The 20127-nt window shown below is 48.2% G+C and overlaps 1 protein-coding gene across 6 annotated transcripts in view; it reads right to left on the bottom strand.

The window, feature by feature from the left end:
- Positions 1–20127, bottom strand: part of vps13b (vacuolar protein sorting 13 homolog B) — a 993302-nt gene that overhangs the window by 128088 nt on the left and 845087 nt on the right. For all 6 annotated transcript variants that reach the window (XM_078215655.1, XM_078215652.1, XM_078215654.1 and 3 more), the window contains 2 exons: positions 10951–11135; positions 883–1079 (listed from right to left, as the gene is read on the bottom strand). In XM_078215655.1, coding sequence (XP_078071781.1) covers positions 883–1079; positions 10951–11135 — 382 coding nt within the window. The remainder of the gene's footprint in view (positions 1–882; positions 1080–10950; positions 11136–20127) is intronic.

Genomic DNA, 20127 nt, shown 5'->3' with positions numbered 1-20127 from the left:
TTTTTAAAAAATCTGGAATTACAAATCTGATGACCATGAAACCATTGTTGATTGCCGGAAAAACCCATCTGGTTCACTGATGTCCTTTAGGGAAGGAAACCTACCGTTCTTAACTGGTCTGGCACACATGTGACTCCAGAACCACAGCAATGTGGTTGACTCTCAACTGCCCTCGGGCAACTAGGGGTGGGCAATGAATGCTGGCCAGCCAGCGACGCCCATGTCCCACGAATTAAGAAAAAAAACAAAGGAAGATGCACTGAGATCTTGAATATTTGTAGGGATGGAGGACGTAACAATGTTAGAGGCAAAAGCATTGAGAGATTTGAACACAAGAATGAACATTTTAATTTGAGGCACTGTAGGATCTGGAGCCAATCTATGTTGGCAAGAACAGGAGCGATGGGTGAACTTGGTGCGAGTTCAGATTAATTTTGCATCATAACTGTCCAACACCAAGTTTTCATCCCATTAATAATCTGGCCTTGGATGTCAACTCAAGTCCAAGGACACAAAACCCTGGTTTCATTAAAAATCTATTGCAGCATTTTCTAAAATAAACTCAACGCAAGTTATTTATCCACATCAATTTCGCATAATTAAAAAAAGAATTATAGAACATAGAACATAGAACATAGAAAGCCACAGCACAAACAGGCCCTTCGGCCCACAAGTTGCGCCGATCACATCCCCACCTCTAGGCCTATCTATAGCCCTCAATCCCATTAAATCCCATGTACTCATCCAGAAGTCTCTTAAAAGACTTCCATTTCGGCTCCAAAATTGCAAGAAGAGTGTTTTTGCACATCACTTCACTAACAAGACATTCCCCGCTGCTCACACCCCATCCCATAGGCAACCGTCATAAGAGTCTTGGCTCACCTCTGTTCTTCTGTAACTTCTTGATTACTATTGAGAACAATTCGCCACAGATCAGACGCAATGAGCTCCTTCTGGTCATTAGTCAAGGTAACACTCGGGAGCTGCAGTTCACATGCTTTGCTCTCAGACAGGCTAAATTCCCGATAATCCATGAATACTTGCTGTAGCTCATCCCAATACTGCAGGTTGCATGGTACCTGTTTGAAATGGAGAGTAATTGATCATCAAAGAATTAAACTTTACAAAAATGGACCTACTCTGGGTTGCAACCAGGTCTGCTGCCTGTGTGAGATTGACCCTTGGAGATGGTGGAAGAGTTCAGCTGTAATACATTCACTTGAACAAGGCGGAATAGCTTGGCCAATAATTATTTATTTATTTAGCGATGCAAATCCCTGAAGCCAAGCGATAGCCTCCTCATTTGCTGAGTTTAAGATGATTTGTCCACCCCTTAGTCGGTGGCGGGGACTCTCCATGGCAATGTGCCACATTGTTTGTGTCATGCCACAAGTGCATGAGGGGTTTGTACTGAGACCCCAGAGGTGGTGGTTGGCTGTACAGTGGCCCTGGCCTGTCTCCTGAACCTGTTCAACAAGGACCACTGCCGCCGTGGCAATTCAGAGCCTGCCATTTGACAAATGGGGTTTGTCACAAGGAACTAGTTTGTGACTTCCCATGTTTCTCACTCCTTGATCCAGAGGGTGTCTGCTGGGAGATTTTGTTCAGGAAGGGTTGCTGTATCTGGGGCACCGTGATGAAAGGTGGGCAGTAGATTGGTTGAACAGGTCACCAAGTGGTGATCAAGGTGCAGCACAGATGCTTTCAACCAATTTGTGGGTTTTCATTAGTTGGCATGTGAGGTGATGGAACGAGGTTTGCCAATGATGTGACCACGTCAATCAACAAAGATCACAAGATACAGACTTTGAGCATCATTGACTGAGAAGAAACATTAAGAAATCTATTCCTTCCTTGGAAATGATCCCAACTTCCAAAATTGAAGTCAGGATGAAGACGAAAACAGGGCAAGAAGAATTTATATATAAAGGTTAATTTATAGAAAGCATCACTCTGATCAAATAAGCATTTGAGAGGATTAAAACTGTACGTTGACAGGCTGAGATGAAGCCAGGTGGGAGTATAAAAGTGCTTAGCATAAATACCAGCAGAAAATGGTTTGGACTGAATGGCCTGTTTTTCTGCAGTGAATTCTATGGCTCCCACTTCCTACCCTGCCTCACCCCAGTGGACAGTGGTGGGGGCCATGTTAAATTGAGTAGGTAATCCAACTTAACTGCCTGCCCCCACTGCAATCTTGGCCAGGAGGGGCATCAGTGGTCTTTCACCAATAAATGCCCACTTCAAGGCCTCATCGCACCACCACCAGGATTTAGCTGGCATCAGGAGAGCCCCATGCCAAGTGCCCAGCTTGGCAGGTTTTCCTGCGTGGGCTGGGTGGATGGAAATAATCTCCTTCTGGGCCCAAAGGGTGCCAACCTCCAGATGTTCCCCCCCTCCCACCATGGCCTCTCAAACCTCCCATTCCCCCCAAACACTCTCCAATTCCAATCCAGCACCTCACACCTCATCCTGGCCCAAAGTACCGTACCGCTGTTTCTGATTGGCCAACTGTTTTCTGAGGCGGGACTTGCTATCTCTGAGGGGCAGAAATTCTGCATTCAGCATATTAACAGCCATTTTAATGGCTCCTCAATGGCTGCCATGCAGTTCTCTTCATTTGGGCATGCTCCCACCACCTGACGTTTAGGTAGGGGGCGGGGTCTGCATACCCCATTGAATCCAGCCCTACGTAATTCTGACAGACTGATTAGGTTGCATCAGAGAGAGAAAGAAGACAAAATGATGTAAAACATTCAATATCTGATTAGTTACTTTTGGCACCCCTCCGTTACACACTCCTATAACATGCCCCACTTTAGTCCCACCCGTTAGTGTCCGCTGCATATCACCTTCGCTATGCACCCCATCTGCTGCGCTTGCCTCCCACGACATACATCCTCTGTTATACACCCTGCCTGCTATATCTATATATATATATATATGTCTGCTCATTACAATCCTGCATGCTACACTCCATCTATTTTGTGCCCCCTCAGTTTGCACCCCTCCCAACATACTGGTATTCCCCGTCCAGTGAAAATTGTGCTGGGTGTATAACGGGCATTTGATGGAACATCGTCCAGATTTCCACCAATTCCAAAATGGAAAATGACTCTCCAAGCGTTTAAGATTTATATCAAACTGTATTTTGAATGTATATTTCAGTTCTGTGGGCTTAGCGTTACAGCAATAAAACTTGTCCTGACACCGCAGCAGATTTATGGCTCCAATATTAGTGTCTGATTCAACACAGCAGTGTTTGATCTAAAAACACGAGAAACTAGTCAGACCACGGAGACCGTTATTTCTCCAGGGCTGACAGCCAGCCATGAGCTAAAAGATTGATTTAAAGGTTTCATTGGGCTACATGCAACTAAACAAAGCTTCCTCCAGTTGCATGAGAGAAATTCCTGTAAATTGAGACAAGTTGCTCAGCTTTCAAAAGTGCCATATTGCGGCAAAAAATCATCCCAGCAGATATGCTGCAACAACAAAATAAAAACTTGTATTTATGTAGCGTCTTTCACAACTTCAGGACATCACAAATGAAGCATTTTGATGTGTGGTCACAGTAATGTAGGAAGTACGGCTCTCAATTTGCTCACAGCAAGCTCTGAAGAACAGAAGTGGCCTGATAATCTCATCTTTTTGATGTTAATTGAAGGGTAAATATTTGCAAAAGGCACTATGGAGAACTAACTTGTTCTTCTTTGATACAGAACCATGGTTCTTTTACGTCACCTCAGAGAGTGATTGCACCCCAAGGCTTTGGACTGGCAACACATACGGTGGCATTTGCAAAGGTGCAGTACTCAATCTCTGAAGTGGGACTTGCTCCCACAATCTTTTGAGTCAGAGACACATGTGCTACCAAGTGAGCTTTGACTGACACTTAAAGCTGCTCCTGAAACTGCACACTGAAATCTGTCTGAACTGGAGGTTTCAGTGACTTAATTCTAAATACATCTCAGATGAGTTTCTATTTATTTATTTTATTTATTAGTGTCACAAGTAGGCTTACATTAACACTGCAATGAAGTTACTGTGAAAATCCCCTCGTCGCCACACTCCGGCGCCCGTTCGGGTTCACTGAGGGAGAATTCAACATGGCCAATGCACCGAACCAGCACGTCTTTTGGACTGTGGGAGGAAACCGGAGCACCTGGAGGAAACCCATGCAGACATGGGGAGAACGTACAGACTCCACACAGTCACTCAAACTAGGAATCGAACCTGGATCCCTGGCGCTGTGAGGCAGCAGTGTTAACCACTGTGCTACCGTGCCACCCAATATTGCACTGAAATGTCTCTGAACTGAAGGTTTCAGTGAGTTAAATCGAAGTACATCTCAGATGAGTTTCTGACCACATTTCTGCACGCTCGCTAGGACTGCCTACTTACTCCGTAACATTGCCCAACTCCATCCCTACCTCAGCTCATCTGCTGCTGAATCCCTCATCAATGCCTTTGTTAACATTAGACGTGACTGGCGGCACGGTAGCACATTAGGGCGGCACGGTAGCACAGTGGTTAGCACTGCTGCTTCACAGCTCCAGGGTCCCGGGTTCGATTCCCGGCTCGGGTCACTGTCTGTGTGGAGTTTGCACATTCTCCTCGTGTCTGCGTGGGTTTCCTCCGGGTGCTCCGGTTTCCTCCCACAGTCCAAAGATGTGCGGGTTAGGTTGATTGGCCAGGTTAAAAAAAAAAAATTGCTCCTTAGAGTCCTGGGATGTGTAGGTTAGAGGGATTAGTGGATAAAATATGTGGGGGTAGGGCCTGGGTGGGATTGTGGTCGCTGCAGACTCGATGGGCCGAATGGCCTCCTTCTGCACTGTAGGGTTTCTATGACTGTTCTAAAGATCTCCCGATCAGCCTCCCATCTTCTAGACTTCAGCTTACCCCAAACTCTGTTGCCCACATCCCTGGCCTGTCATGTGTTACCCCTGTGCTCACTGACCTACACTGGCTCCCGACAAGGCGAAGCCTTGATTTTAAAGTTCCTATCCTTGTTTCCAAATTCCTAGATTATTTTGCTCCGGAGGGTCAGGTGGGTGAGGACAGAACTGGAGCCTAACTAGTACACACTTACAAACCTTCGTTTACGGAGGCCCGTATTACAAATATGAAGCTCCTAACCCAATGACCACAGTTTCAGTCCGTTTCCATTTGTGCGACCTCGATTAAAACAAATGAGCAAATAAAGGGAGCAAATTAACAAAGGGTCAAATGAACAACTGAAAGGGGAACTGCAACAAAAAGGTGGAATCAGAACTGTTCCTATTTATATGAACACAAGTGAATCCCAGTCAATGGAGGTGATTTTCCCATCTTGCTGCACTAATTTTTTTGTGCAGTGGGCCAGGAGATTCTCACATCGGCCGGTTCACGGGGTTTGCGCATGTGTTTCCGCCCCGAAAGCGTCTCCCAGCACCGGATTTCCGGCGGTGTCAAATTGGTGCGGCACTGTATAATGTATTTAAATTTGAATTTGCATCTAATTAGCAGGTCCAGGACTGAAGTCTCGAGGCCTGCTGGAGACCCACCCCGCCAAGAGTATTTCACTCTAACGGGAAGCTGGCGGCCCAAACCCTCTGGAGTGAAGGGGGGGGCATTGAGGCTCCTGGCACTGTCAAAGGGGCAAGCTGGCAATGCCCAGGGGGGGCACCTTGGCACTGCCCTGGGGCATCAGGTATCGGGCACTGCCAAGACAGCGGAGTCTAATGGGGTGTGGTGCCTAATGTGGTGCAGGACCTCAAGGCGGGGGGGGGGGGGGGGGGGAGAGAGAGAGATCCGCTGCCACTCCGGATTCGGCGGTGACAGAGGCCAGCAATCAGGACTGGCCATCGGGGTTGGGGGGGGGGGGGGGGGGGAATCGGGACTGCTGTTGAGGTGGGGGAGGAGATTGAGGTGGGCCGGGAGAGTCAAGGCAGACCTGGACACGTCTACGGTGGGGGGGAGGGGGGGGGGGGGTCTGGGCAGCGATCAGGCTGCGGGGGGATCGGTGGGGCAGTGATGCGGGGTTGCAGGGCAGGCCAGCAATCGGGAGGCCGGCAGTGAGGGGCAACTGCGCATGCGCCGATCTTCGCTCTGACAGAGCAGCGCATGCGCAGTGGCCCGCTCAGCGCTGTTCTACCGGCCTCTCCAGCAGGAAGAGGCCTCGGCCACACATGTTTTGCGTGATTCACGCCAGTGCACTCTGCAGTACAGAGATTGTGGGAGATTCATTTTGAAAATCCCGCTGAAAACACCAGCGGGATTTACTCCAGTTTTTATACAAATTCGACATTTTTTTTGGGAGTATCCCACCCAATATCTTTTCTGAAGCTTTTGGCCACGTGTCTCAATATCTCCTCATGTGGTTGGTGTTTGATAACGCTCTTCTGAAACACTTGAGGCATATTACTCCATTAAAGACGCTGTATAAATGCAAGGTGTTGTTGCTATCAATGTAAAACAACTTCCCATAGAGGTGCACAGTGGTTAGCACTGCTGTCTCACAGCACCAGGGGCCCGGGTTCAATTCCCGGCCTGGGTCACTGCCTGTGTGGAGTCTGCACGTTCTCCCCGTGTCTGCGTGGCTTTCCTCCGGATGCTCCTGTTTCCTCCCGCAGTCCAAAAGATGTGCTGGTTAGGTGCATTGGCCATGCAAAATTCTCCCTCAGTGTACCCGAACAGGTGCCGAGGTGTGACAAAGAACAAAGAAAAACAAAGAAAATTACAGCACAGGAACAGGCCCTTCGGCCCTCCAAGCCTGCACCGACCATGCTGCCCGACTTAACTAAAACCACCTACCCTTCCGGGGACCATATCCCTCTATTCCCATCCTATTCACGGATTTGTCCAGATGCCCCTCAAAAATCACTGATCTGCTTCTACTATCTCCCCCGGCTGCGAGTTCCAGACACCCACCACCCTCTATGTAAAAAACTTGTCTTATACATCTCCTTTAAATCTTGCCCCTCACACCTTAAACTTATGCCCCCTAGTAATTGACTCTTCCACCCTGGGAAAAAGCTTCTGACTATCCACTCTGTCCATGCCCCTCATAATCTTGTGGACCTCTATCAGGTTGCCCCTCAATCTCCGTTTTTCCAGTGAGAACAAACCAAGTTTCTCCAACCTCTCCTCATAGCTAATGCCCTCCATACCAGACAACATCCTGTAAATCTTTTCTGTACCCTCTCCAAAGCCTCCACATCCTTCTGGTAGTGTGGCAACCAGAATTGAACACTATATTCCAAGTGTGGCCTAACTAAGGTTCTATAAAGCTGCAACATGGCTTGCCAATTTTTAAACTCAATGCCACGGCCGATGAAGGCAAGCATGCCGTATGCCTTCTTGACTACCTTCTCCACCTGCGTTGCCACTTTCAGCGACCTGTGTACCCGTACACCCAGATCCCTTTGCCTATCAATACTCTTAAGGGTTCTGCCATTTCCTATCTTTATTAGACCTTCCAAAATGCTTAACCTCGCATTTGTCCAGATTAAACTCCATCTGCCATCTCTCCGCCCAAGTCTCCAACCGATCTATATCCTGCTGTATCCACTGATGGTCCTCAAACCCGCAAATCCACCAACCTTTGTGTCGTCCGCAAACTTACGAATCAAACCAGTTACATTTTCGTCCAAATCCTTTAAATATATTACAAACAGCAAAGGTCCCAGCACTGATCCCTGAGGAATGCCACTTGTCACAGCCTTCCATTCAGAAACGCAGTGACGCCTAGGGGATTTTCACAGTAACTTAATTGCAGTATTAATGTGACAATATTACTTGTGACAATAATAAATAAACTTTAAAACTTTATCTCAGCCCATTTCTTCCCTATCTATCCCTCAAAACAAGAGGAAGTCACTAAAACTGTTTCAGCCCCCAACAGAACCCAAACTTCCCCATTTTCCTCACTTTCAGAACATGTCTTTGTTTGTAAAACTCATTTCACGGCCAGAGAATGATGTTGCCAACAACCTGCAAGCAATTGCATCAGCCATCAGATTCTTCTTTTGATTTCTATAGCCTTTACTTCAAGGGCATTTCAAAGTATTTCTCATGCTCCCTTTTACAGTGTAGACAATTTAGGAGCAAACATAACTTGGTTTGGAGAAGCAGCATCACAGAGCGGAGGAGGAGGGCTTTCATCCCCTCGTGTCTATGTTGGCTCTTATACAGAGCCATCCAAATTAGTTGCAGTCTCCCTGAACTTTCCCCAATAAGTCAAACAAAAAAATTCCTTCTCCTTTCAATCTGTAGCACACTTAAGCGGAGATGTTTCGCAGGAGTGACTTTTCCCTTGAGTATAGGAGACTTAGGGGTGATCTTATAAAGGTCCATAAAATGAGGGGTATAGGTCAGCTAGATAGTCAACATCTTTTCCCAAAGTTAGGGGAGCCTAAAACTAGAGGGCATAGGTTTAAGATGAGAGGGGAGATGCACAAAAAGGTCCAGAGGGGCACTTTTTTGACACAGTGGGTGGTGAGTGTCTGGAACAAGCTGCCAGGAGTAGTAGAGGCAGGTACAATTTTGTCTTTTAAAAAGCATTTGGACAGTTACATGGGTAAGATGGGTATAGAGGGATATGGGCCAAACACGGGCAATTGGGACTAGCTTAGTGGTGAAAAAAAAGGGCGGCATGGACGAGTTGGGCCAAAGGGCCTGTTCCCATGCTGTAAACCTCTATGACTCTAAGAGAGCAATGCAATTATTTTGTTGGTCAGAACAGGTTTGCAACGATTCAGCAAAACACGAGGGAACGCTCTGAATGGTCCTCATACAACTGCCTGACTGAATTATCCGACTAGATGCAAATACCAATTTTGTGGGAATGGACAAGAATCCACATGGCTGAGGTGCAGGAACTCAGGATTTAAAAAATGTAAATGCAATCCACTCTTGGGAAACAAGGAAGTCGTGCTCCACAGGAAAAAACCTTGCCCAGAGTTGCAGTATTGATTTTTGGAAAGAAGGCACAGCTGCAACATGTTCACCTGTGTCGCCCCACAAGTATTGTGGAATACTGCAATGCATCACAATTCTCTTCCTGTCCGGAAAGGCAGGCGTGTATAAACACTGCACTCAACTCAACATTTATTTTCCCTTTGGTATTGGGAAATGGTAATTTTAGAGCCCTGGGAAATTTGCACTCAATTTCTACGGAAACGTGAAAAAAAAATCTGCTTTCAAAAAAAAATGCTAACATCCAGGCTCCGGCCTATCAGCCCCCATCAACCACAAAAAGTCTTTCTGTGGGAATGACTAGCACAAAATCTATACCAAAGTGAACTGCATCCTCCCATTTACCTTCTTAGCCCGGGGAAAACACTGTAAAATAAATGAAACGACAAATGGTTATATTGATCCTTTTTCGCAAAGAAGGGATAAGGAAAGCTCACATTTAAATCGCAATTTTCATCACCACCGGATATCTCAATGCACCTAACGGCCCATGAAGGACTTTCGAAGTGTAGTCATGTGTAGGAAACATGGTGGCCAACTTACACACAGAAAACTTCATAGAACTGAATCATAGAATCCCTACAGTGCAGAAGGAGGCCATTCGGCCCATTGAGCCTGCAACGACAACAATCCCACTCACGCCCTATATCCTTCAACCCACATAGTTACCCTGCTCATCCCCCTGACACTAAGGGGGACTAAGGGACCACTAAGGGACAATTTAACATGGAGAATCATAGAATTATTGAAACCCTACAGTGCACGAGGCCATTCAGTCCATCGCGTCTGCACCGACAACAATCCCACCCAGGCCCTATCCCCGCAACCTCACATATTCACCCCGCTAATCCTACGCCTACGCATCCCAGGACACTAAAGGTCAATTTAGCATGGCCAATGCACCTAACCTGCACATCTTTGGACTGTGGGAGGAAACTGAAGCACCCGGAGGAAACCCATGCAGCTACGGGAGAACATGCAAACTCCACACAGTGACCCGAGGCCGGAATTGAACCCGGGTCCCTGGCGCTGTGAGGCAGCAGTGCTAACCACTGTGCTACCATGGCAGCCCTTGTTGACAAACTTCGACAAACGTCGGTAATGTGATACTGACCAGATGTTGATTGAGGGATAAACATAGATCGGGACACTGGGGAGAACTTTCCCCTGCTCCTCTTTAGAACTGTGTGACGAGGTCTTTCTGAGCAGGCAGATGGCGCCTCGGTTTAAGGTCTTATCAGAAAGATGGCACCTCTGACAGTGCAGCCCTCCCTCAATACAGCTCTGGAGCATCAGCCTTGATTTTTGCATTCAATCCCTGGAGTGGGAATTGAACCCAGAATCTTGTGATGCCGTGGTGAGCGTGCTACCAGCTGGGCCAGAGTTGGCCAATTTCAAGCAAACTAATGGGCCAAGCAAATTTGTAAGTGAGATTTATGAAGTGTCACAAGCAACACTCGTGTTTGTAAAATGTTTGCAAGCAAATAAAACCATATTTTAATGATCCTGTTAGTGGTAAATTAAAGATTGTGTCGATGCAACTGTAATGACTTCAATCAGGCCATTGAGGCTGGTCTATTGGAACATGAACTCCCTGATTAAGGAGTCAATTGATGGGCCACTCAGGGAGTCCTTTCGTTGTATTTAACTGGGAGTGTCAGTTCCTCTGGCACTCCCAAAGGTAGACTGCTGACTGATAACACTCTGTGTACTGCTGTTGGAATTGTAAATGAAGGGATTTCAGTGAAGGGACTTCTACCTCCCAAGACCTATTATTGCAACCCGTTAAGAAAATTCACTTGTCAGTGAAAAACGAACGGTATAATTTAAATAAAAGCCAAATATAGAGGATGCTGGAAAACTAAAATAAAACAAAGTGCTGGAAATACTCAGCAAGTTTGGCATTGGCTGTGGAGATTGAAACAGAGTTAAAGTTTCGAGTCGAATACGACTCTTCTTCAGAACTGTGAATTAAAACATGTCCCAACAGACCTGAAGGACATCTCCAAGATCCGCTGTGCTGATGTCTGGGTCTTCAGTTGTGTTGAAAGGTACTGGATTGATTCGAACGAGAGTGAGAACACGGGGTTCCGGGTACCTCCACATCATCATCCCTGGACGCTCATCAGTTTCATTATAAAACACCACTTCAAAAACACTTGGCATCTTTTGTACATCTGTAAATGTTGAAGCATAACAGAGATGTCTAACACTCGAACAACTCAAAACATTCACAGCACAAGGCAGACATCACTCAAAGACTTGCTATTTGAGTACTGCATATAACAGTATCTGTAAGCATAGGGTAGATTTCACACGTAACTTTCCATTGTTGCCCCAATGAACTCTGTACCACCAATCCGGGAGAAAGCTGTGTCGGCACAAAGCTTTTCTCCACTTGAAAGGTGAAATTACCCAAAGGCAAAAGAATGGTCTCCTACCGCTGATTCTATCTTCCTTCCTGGCTATTCAGTCAGGCTGAAATCAACCTCAACGATCTGTTCAATGTCCCTACACCCTGTCATGCACTTTGTCCATCACTGCAACCCACTCTGTTGACATACACTGGATCCGTCTTCAAAGTAAGAAGTCTCACAACACTAAGTTAAAGTCCAACAGGTTTATTTGGTAGCACAAGCTTTCGAAGTGTCGCTCCTTCTTCAGGTGAGTGAAGAATTGTGAGTGAGAGACAACTCTTCACTCACCTGAAGAAGGAGCAACATTCCGAAATGTTGTGCTACCAAATAAACCTGTTAGACTTGAACCTGATGTTGTGAGACTTCTTATTGTGCCCACCTCAGTCCAACACCGGCATCTCCACATCATTGCTTCCATCTTCAAAAGCAGCAGGTTTCACAGTTTACTCTGCAGCCACAAATCCCTCCATGGCTTTGCCCCACATAACTGCAACCTTCTCCTGCAGTGTGTCTCTCCTCCCGTAACATCATCCCTCCCTCCGCATCACTATTAGTGGCAGAAATTCTAAATGCATTGGCCTTTCCCAAATTCCTCCCCATCCACTTTGTCCCACTGCTCATTTTCAAGGCCTTCTCACAACCTATCCTTTTGAATATATTCTAGATCCATTCTCTTAACCTGTGTTCAGCGTCCATTCATTCTTCCCTTTTTGCAATGTGCCTTCAGATGATTTCTACATTAAGCTCATTTAATAAATGCACATTATTCCTTTTTGCACTAAACTCGCCTGGTTCAAATTACCACAGTGGGGGTCAACTAGTTGTGTAGATTGTAATTTTGTGAAGCAAAGAAAAATTCAAGGATAAATCTGAAATTGTTGAGTAGATCACAATATAATGCAACATGGACATTTCTTCAGCAAATAACGAGCAATTTGGGTGCCAGACATTGATTCCTTAAGGTTCTCATATTCTCAAAACTATATCATCACAATCGCTATGTTGTGCAGAAGTCAAAGCAAACAGAAGAAGAACAAGAGCAGAAGGAAATACAAAAACCAAACCGAGAGGGAGCAGTGTGAGACAGTCTGACAGGGAGTGGTGTGAGACAGTCTGACAGGGAGTGGTGTGAGACAGTCTGACAGGGAGCGGTGTGAGACAGTCTGACAGGGAGCCGTGTGAGACAGTCTGACAGGGAGCCGTGTGAGACAGTCTGACAGGGCGCGGTGTGAGACAGTCTGACAGGGAGCGGTGTGAGACAGTCTGACAGGGAGCTGTGAGACAGTCTGATAGGGAGCGGTGTGAGACAGTCTGACAGGGCGCGGTGTGAGACAGTCTGACAGGGAGCGGTGTGAGACAGTCTGACAGGGAGCGGTGTGAGACAGTCTGACAGGGAGTGGTGTGAGACAGTCTGACAGGGAGCGGTGTGAGACAGTCTGACAGGGCGCGGTGTGAGACAGTCTGACAGGGAGCGGTGTGAGACAGTCTGATAGGGAGTGGTGTGAGACAGTCTGACAGGGAGCGGTGTGAGACAGTCTGACAGGGAGTGGTGTGAGAAGTCTGACAGGGAGCGGTGTGAGACAGTCTGACAGGGAGCGGTGTGAGACAGTCTGACAGGGAGCGGTGTGAGACAGTCTGATAGGGAGCGGTGTGAGACAGTCTGACAGGGAGTGGTGTGAGAAGTCTGACAGGGAGCGGTGTGAGACAGTCTGACAGGGAGTAGTGTGAGAAGTCTGACAGGGAGCGGTGTGAGACAGTCTGACAGGGAGCGGTGTGAGACAGTCTGACAGGGAGCGGTGTGAGACAGTCTGACAGGGAGTGGTGTGAGAAGTCTGACAGGGAGCGGTGTGAGACAGTCTGACAGGGAGCGGTGTGAGACAGTCTGACAGGGAGCGGTGTGAGACAGTCTGACAGGGAGCGGTGTGAGACAGTCTGACAGGGAGCGGTGTGAGACAGTCTGACAGGGAGCGGTGTGAGACAGTCTGACAGGGAGCGGTGTGAGACAGTCTGACAGGGAGCGGTGTGAGACAGTCTGACAGGGAGCGGTGTGAGACAGTCTGACAGGGAGTGGTATGACACAGTCTGACAGGGAGTGGTGAGACAGTCTGATAGGGAGCGGTGTGAGACAGTCTGACAGGGAGCGGTGTGAGACAGTCTGACAGGGAGTGGTGTGAGACAGTCTGACAGGGAGCGGTGTGACACAGTCTGACAGGGAGCGGTGTGAGACAGTCTGACAGGGAGCGGTGTGAGACAGTCTGACAGGAAGTGGTATGACACAGTCTGACAGGGAGTGGTGAGACAGTCTGATAGGGAGCGGTGTGAGACAGTCTGACAGGGAGCGGTGTGAGACAGTCTGACAGGGAGCGGTGTGAGACAGTCTGACAGGGAGTGGTGTGAGACAGTCTGACAGGGAGCGGTGTGAGACAGTCTGACAGGGAGCCGTGTGAGACAGTCTGACAGGGAGCCGTGTGAGACAGTCTGACAGGGCGCGGTGTGAGACAGTCTGACAGGGAGCGGTGTGAGACAGTCTGACAGGGAGCTGTGAGACAGTCTGATAGGGAGCGGTGTGAGACAGTCTGACAGGGCGCGGTGTGAGACAGTCTGACAGGGAGCGGTGTGAGACAGTCTGACAGGGAGCGGTGTGAGACAGTCTGACAGGGAGTGGTGTGAGACAGTCTGACAGGGAGCGGTGTGAGACAGTCTGACAGGGCGCGGTGTGAGACAGTCTGACAGGGAGCGGTGTGAGACAGTCTGATAGGGAGTGGTGTGAGACAGTCTGACAGGGAGCGGTGTGAGACAGTCTGACAGGGAGTGGTGTGAGAAGTCTGACAGGGAGCGGTGTGAGACAGTCTGACAGGGAGCGGTGTGAGACAGTCTGACAGGGAGCGGTGTGAGACAGTCTGATAGGGAGCGGTGTGAGACAGTCTGACAGGGAGTGGTGTGTGAAGTCTGACAGGGAGCGGTGTGAGACAGTCTGACAGGGAGTGGTGTGAGAAGTCTGACAGGGAGCGGTGTGAGACAGTCTGACAGGGAGCGGTGTGAGACAGTCTGACAGGGAGCGGTGTGAGACAGTCTGACAGGGAGTGGTGTGAGAAGTCTGACAGGGAGCGGTGTGAGACAGTCTGACAGGGAGCGGTGTGAGACAGTCTGACAGGGAGCGGTGTGAGACAGTCTGACAGGGAGCGGTGTGAGACAGTCTGACAGGGAGCGGTGTGAGACAGTCTGACAGGGAGTGGTATGACACAGTCTGACAGGGAGTGGTGAGACAGTCTGACAGGGAGCGGTGTGAGACAGTCTGACAGGGAGCGGTGTGAGACAGTCTGACAGGGAGCGGTGTGAGACAGTCTGACAGGGAGTGGTGTGACACAGTCTGACAGGGAGCGGTGTGAGACAGTCTGACAGGGAGCGGTGTGAGACAGTCTGACAGGGAGCGGTGTGACACAGTCTGACAGGGAGCGGTGTGAGACAGTCTGACAGGGAGCGGTGTGAGACAGTCTAACAGGGAGCGGTGTGAGACAGTCTGACAGGGAGCGGTGTGAGACAGTCTGACAGGGAGCGGTGTGAGACAGTCTGACAGGGAGCGGTGTGAGACAGTCTGACAGGGAGCGGTGTGAGACAGTCTGACAGGGAGTGGTGTGACACAGTCTGACAGGGAGTGGTGAGACAGTCTGACAGGGAGCGGTGTGAGACAGTCTGACAGGGAGCGGTGACACAGTCTGACAGGGAGCGGTGTGACACTGTCTGACAGGGAGCCGTGTGACACTGTCTGACAGGGAGCTGTGAGACAGTCTGACAGGGAGCGGTGTGACACAGTCTGACAGGGAGTGGTGAGACAGTCTGATAGGGAGCGGTGTGAGACAGTCTGACAGGGAGTGGTGTGAGACAGTCTGACAGGGAGCGGTGTGAGACAGTCTGACAGGGAGTGGTGAGACAGTCTGATAGGGAGCGGTGTGAGACAGTCTGACAGGGAGCGGTGTGAGACAGTCTGACAGGGAGCGGTGTGAGACAGTCTGACAGGGAGCGGTGTGAGACAGTCTGACAGGGAGCGGTGTGAGACAGTCTGACAGGGAGCGGTGAGACAGTCTGACAGGGAGCGGTGTGAGACAGTCTGACAGGGAGTGGTGTGAGACAGTCTGACAGGGAGCAGTGTGAGACAGTCTGACAGGGAGCGGTGTGAGACAGTCAGTTGGTTCACCATCAACCTACTAAATTCTAAAAAAAATCAAATGTGATATCAGGAAAAATTTAAGTAAATTATAAGTACATCAGATCATTGCAGGTCAAGAGGTATTCATTAAAATGTACAATTTAAATCAGGATCTAACTGGGAACAGAGAGTATTTTTAGTTATGGATGGGCATCTGATATCTGTTGATTGTCATTCTCGTGCCATGTGGGAACCTCAGGACACTTTGTGTGTGTCGGATATGGCCCCAGCTGCTCCAGCTCCAGATTTCTGGAGTTGAGGGTCAGCAGGATTGATGGCAGAGTGTCTGAGAGGATGCGTTTCCTGAATCGTACCTTCCAGGAGGTGGTGACCCCACAGACAGAGAGGGGTCAGGGCAGTAGGTGTGATCTTACAGCAGAGTCGGAAGTGACAGGTGTTACAGAATTTCCTTGGGGCCAGCAGCGTAGCTGAGGTGGTGGATTGGAAACAATCCAGAGCAGGCTGAGTAAGAGGATGGGACAGGGCAGGATCTCCATCTCCTAGGACCAGCAATGGGATTTTCCACAGCGGAAGTCTGCAGTTCCAGATTTTCCTCCATGGCTGCCTCCCACACGCATCTCATAGAATCATAGAATCCTACAGTGCAGAAGGAGGCCATTCGGCCCATCAAATCTGCTCCGACGACAATCCCACCCAAGCCCTATCCCCATAAACCCATGAATTTACCGTAGCTAGTCCCCTTGACACTGAGAGACAATTTAGCATGGGCAATCCACCTAACCCGCACACCTTTGGACTGTGGGAGGAAACCAGAGCACCCGGAGGAAACTCACGCAGACAGTGGGAGAATGTGCAGACTCCACACAGACAGTGACCCAAGCCGGGAATCGAACCCGGATCCCTGGCACTGTGAGGCAGCAGTGCTAACCACTGTGCCACCATGCCACCCCTCCATCCAAACCTCCCCCGACATCCTAAAGCCCCAAAGAAAAGAGTCCAGGTGAACAAACCAGACGCCAGCAACTGACAGACGACACAATAAAGTGGTATAAGTGGGACCCACAGAGATGTTCTACTCCATGACTTTGGAAGCTAGAAGTCACCCATATTGTTAATTGGCTTTGTTCTATTAGAGGACTGATTCAAAACTGTGCTACGTGCTGCCCCAGGTGAGCCTATGTGTTAATGGGCCTTCACTTAATCTGACCCTGAAAATTCCAGTGGGGTCACACTCTGTTCGCCAGTGGGGTACTATTTTTCCTGATATAGTTACGATGCCTGGACAGAATCTTGGATATTCGGGACCTGGCTGCATTCTAATTAATATCATTGCCAGATGAGTCTGTGAAAAGTTTCCTGATGGTGTCCTGTTAATCCTCTGTTTGCTTAAATAATTAAATAGATGACGTTCTCTGCATCAGCCAAGGGCATCATCGTGGAATGTGCCCACTTCCTATCAAACCCGACAGTCTCGCTCTGTCTGCTTTCAAACTGATCGTAAGCAGTCTTTCTTTTCCCTCGGTCTTTGCCAAGTTCAGTGTTTTAAAGCTCCCAAAATGTTTGTGATGAGTCCATGTCTCGGGATTTGTAGGCTGGCCTGTAGTAATCACTCTGTGATAGTGAGGTCAAAAGATATAACGGCTTCCCTGAAAATGAGTGAAATAGGGATGGGGTCTAAATACCTGACGTACAAGCTGCAGTCTGAATCAGTGCTTGTTTGTTAGCTCTGTGATGTGATAGAGAGTGCCAATATCCAATTAATTCCCCATTTACTGGCTTCACATTTCTATTGCCAAGTTTGTGGTTGAGATGTTGGTTCGAAGGAGACGCTTTGCTTGTTCCATCTCATCAGCTTTGCTTCTCCCATAAAGAAGCCAACACTTATGTCTCATCAGCTGACATGGAGATGCCAGCGTTGGACTGGGGTAAGCACAGTAAGAAGTCTCACAACACCAGGTTAAAGTCCAACAGGTTTATTTGGTAGCAAATACCATAAGCTTTCGGTATACGGTGTTACCGAAAGCTTATGGTATTTGCTACCAAATAAACCTGTTGGACTTTAACCTGGTGTTGTGAGACTTCTTACTCATCAGCTGACAACAGAGGTGGCACTCAGTGTACCCGAACAGGCGCCGGAGTGTGGTGAATAGGGGATTTTCACAGTAACTTCATCGCAGTGTTAATGTAAGCCAACTTGTGACACTAATAAACTTTACATTCGGTTGCCTCCTCTGTCCTCAGTTCCAGAGAAAAGAAACTCAGCTCTGTGAGGATATCAACATTTTCTTTGTATTTTTGGCAGTTTATCAACATTGGAAGCCTGGAAATTTTCCTCTTCAGCACACCATTCACTCATGGAAACGTGATGCGGAGAAAACACCTCCTGACCCAGTGCTGACCCTGTTTTTGAGGCTAGGCTAACTTCAGTGCTCTGAGCAGGACCCTGGTGCCTTGGCGAGACCCCTTATTGGGAGCTCGTCCATTCTGAAACAGCAGGTGGCCGCAGGATTTTAAACTCTTGTACACAGAGTGACTCGAACGTTCGAAAGCAGAGTTACAAACTTTGACAGAAGGGGCGCGGGCTTTTAATTCATTCTGGACAATTAAAAACCACACTTGAGTCACCGGGATGCTGTTGAGGATTTCTTGCATAAGCACTGGGATGGGCGGTTATGCAGCGCCCAAAACTGGCCCAGGTTTTTCCTAAACATATTGAGTCAAATCCAATGATATCATCTGGCCCAGGCTGCGGTTTGAACTCTGCCGAAGTGAGGAAGTTGCTGTGAATTTTGCTGACAGGCTGTAGAGTCTGGAGCGGCTGGATAGCGGCGAAATGTTTGAGGTTTCCCTCCACAGCAGGAGCAGCAGCAGCGCTCCTCTCGGCTCCAGGAGGAAACTTCGGGTCTCCCTTGTCCAAAATGCCATTCCCCTTCCCCTCGCCCTTGCAAGACCATCTCATGAGATGGGGGGGACCAGAAGCTGGCATTGAAGAAGATCGGGCGTCCAGGGAGAGGGGCCGGGGATGACATTCAGAGGCTGGCGATGAGGGCAATCAGAGGCTGGATGGAAGGAGGGGTGCAGTTGGAAGGGGAAGGGGGTGGGGAGGGTGAAAAGAGCAAGAATGGCTGGAGGTGGAAAGTGGAAGGGTAAGCATGTTACCTTGGGTTGGAGACAATGAAGCCCTCCTGTTGCTCTTGGCCAACAACCCATTCTGGAAAGGCATTTGATTTGATTTGATTTATTATTTTCACATGTATTAATATACAGTGAAAAGTGTTATTTCTTGCTCGCTATACAAACTAAACATACCGTTCATAGAGTACATAGGGGAGAAGGATAGCAAAGGGTGCAGAGTATAGTATTGCAGTCACAGAAAGAGTGTAGAGAAAGATCAGCTTAATACATGGTAGATCCATTCAAAAGTCTGATGGCAGCAGGGAAGAAGCTGTTCTTGAGTCGGTTGGTACGTGACCTCAGAGTTTTGTTTCTTTTTCCTGACAGAAGAAGGTGGAAGAGAGAATGTCCTGGGTGCGTGGGGTCCTTAATTATGCTGGCTGCTTTGTCGAGGCAGCAGGAAGCTCTCGACCATTTCAACTTTGTCCCCGTTGATGTAGACAGGGGCATGTCCTTGAAGTCTTCTTGAAGTCGATGACATCTCCTTCGTTTTACTGACATTGAGAGATTATTGTTGTCGCACCAGTTCATAGAATCATAGAATCCCGACAGTGCAAAAGGAGGCCAGTCGGCCCACCAAGCCTGCACCAACTACAATCCCACCCAGGTCCTTTCCCTATAACCCCACATATTTACCCTGCTAATCCCTGACACTAAGGGGCAATTTAGCATGGCCAATCCACCTAACCCGCACATCTTTAGTTCACCGGATTCTCTCACCGGAATTTTACCGGCCCGCTCTCCATGGGAATCGGAACGGGTGAGGCATGGGAAGGTCCGTTGACCTCGGGCGGGATTTTACCATTTCAGGACGAGCGAAGCTGTAAAATCCCACCCTCTGTTGCTTTCCTGTACTCCTGTATTTTTTAGACAAGGCTCCTGAAGACGGTGCTCTTATTCTGCAGGATAAAGGACATGGTAGGATTTGTTATGTTGGGCTGAATCGTAGCAAAACATAATCCAATTAGGAGTTACTCTGATGCTTAATTTCTCTTCATGCTATTTCATACCAGGTTTCAAGTTTCCACTTGTAAATCAGACAGAAATGATTATTCCCCTGCCTCGGAGGAGATGAAAAATAACTCTGAGCTGTACCATTTGCTGGAGGCAACACGATTTGTCTGTTCAGCACAACTCTGCGGACTTTTGTGCTGCAGATGTCCTTCTGCGTTATCTGCTGGAGATAATGTTTCCTGTGTTCTATGGAATCTTACAGATGTTTGTCCTTTCTAAGAAAGAGATTATCTCGGAACTTTTAATTTATCCAAATTTCTGTTCCTTGGCTCAAGAGACCCACCAGATGTGGTTTAAGATTCTCTTGGATGAAAGAAGCAAACCTCAAGTTTCAGCGAAGCTAGTATTCGAATATATAAACATATATCCTTCCAAAGTTTGTCACTATACACTTGT

This window comes from Mustelus asterias, chromosome 7 (genome assembly GCF_964213995.1).
Source record: "Mustelus asterias chromosome 7, sMusAst1.hap1.1, whole genome shotgun sequence".
Taxonomy (NCBI): domain Eukaryota; kingdom Metazoa; phylum Chordata; class Chondrichthyes; order Carcharhiniformes; family Triakidae; genus Mustelus; species Mustelus asterias.
This window is presented reverse-complemented; position numbering and strand designations above follow the sequence as displayed.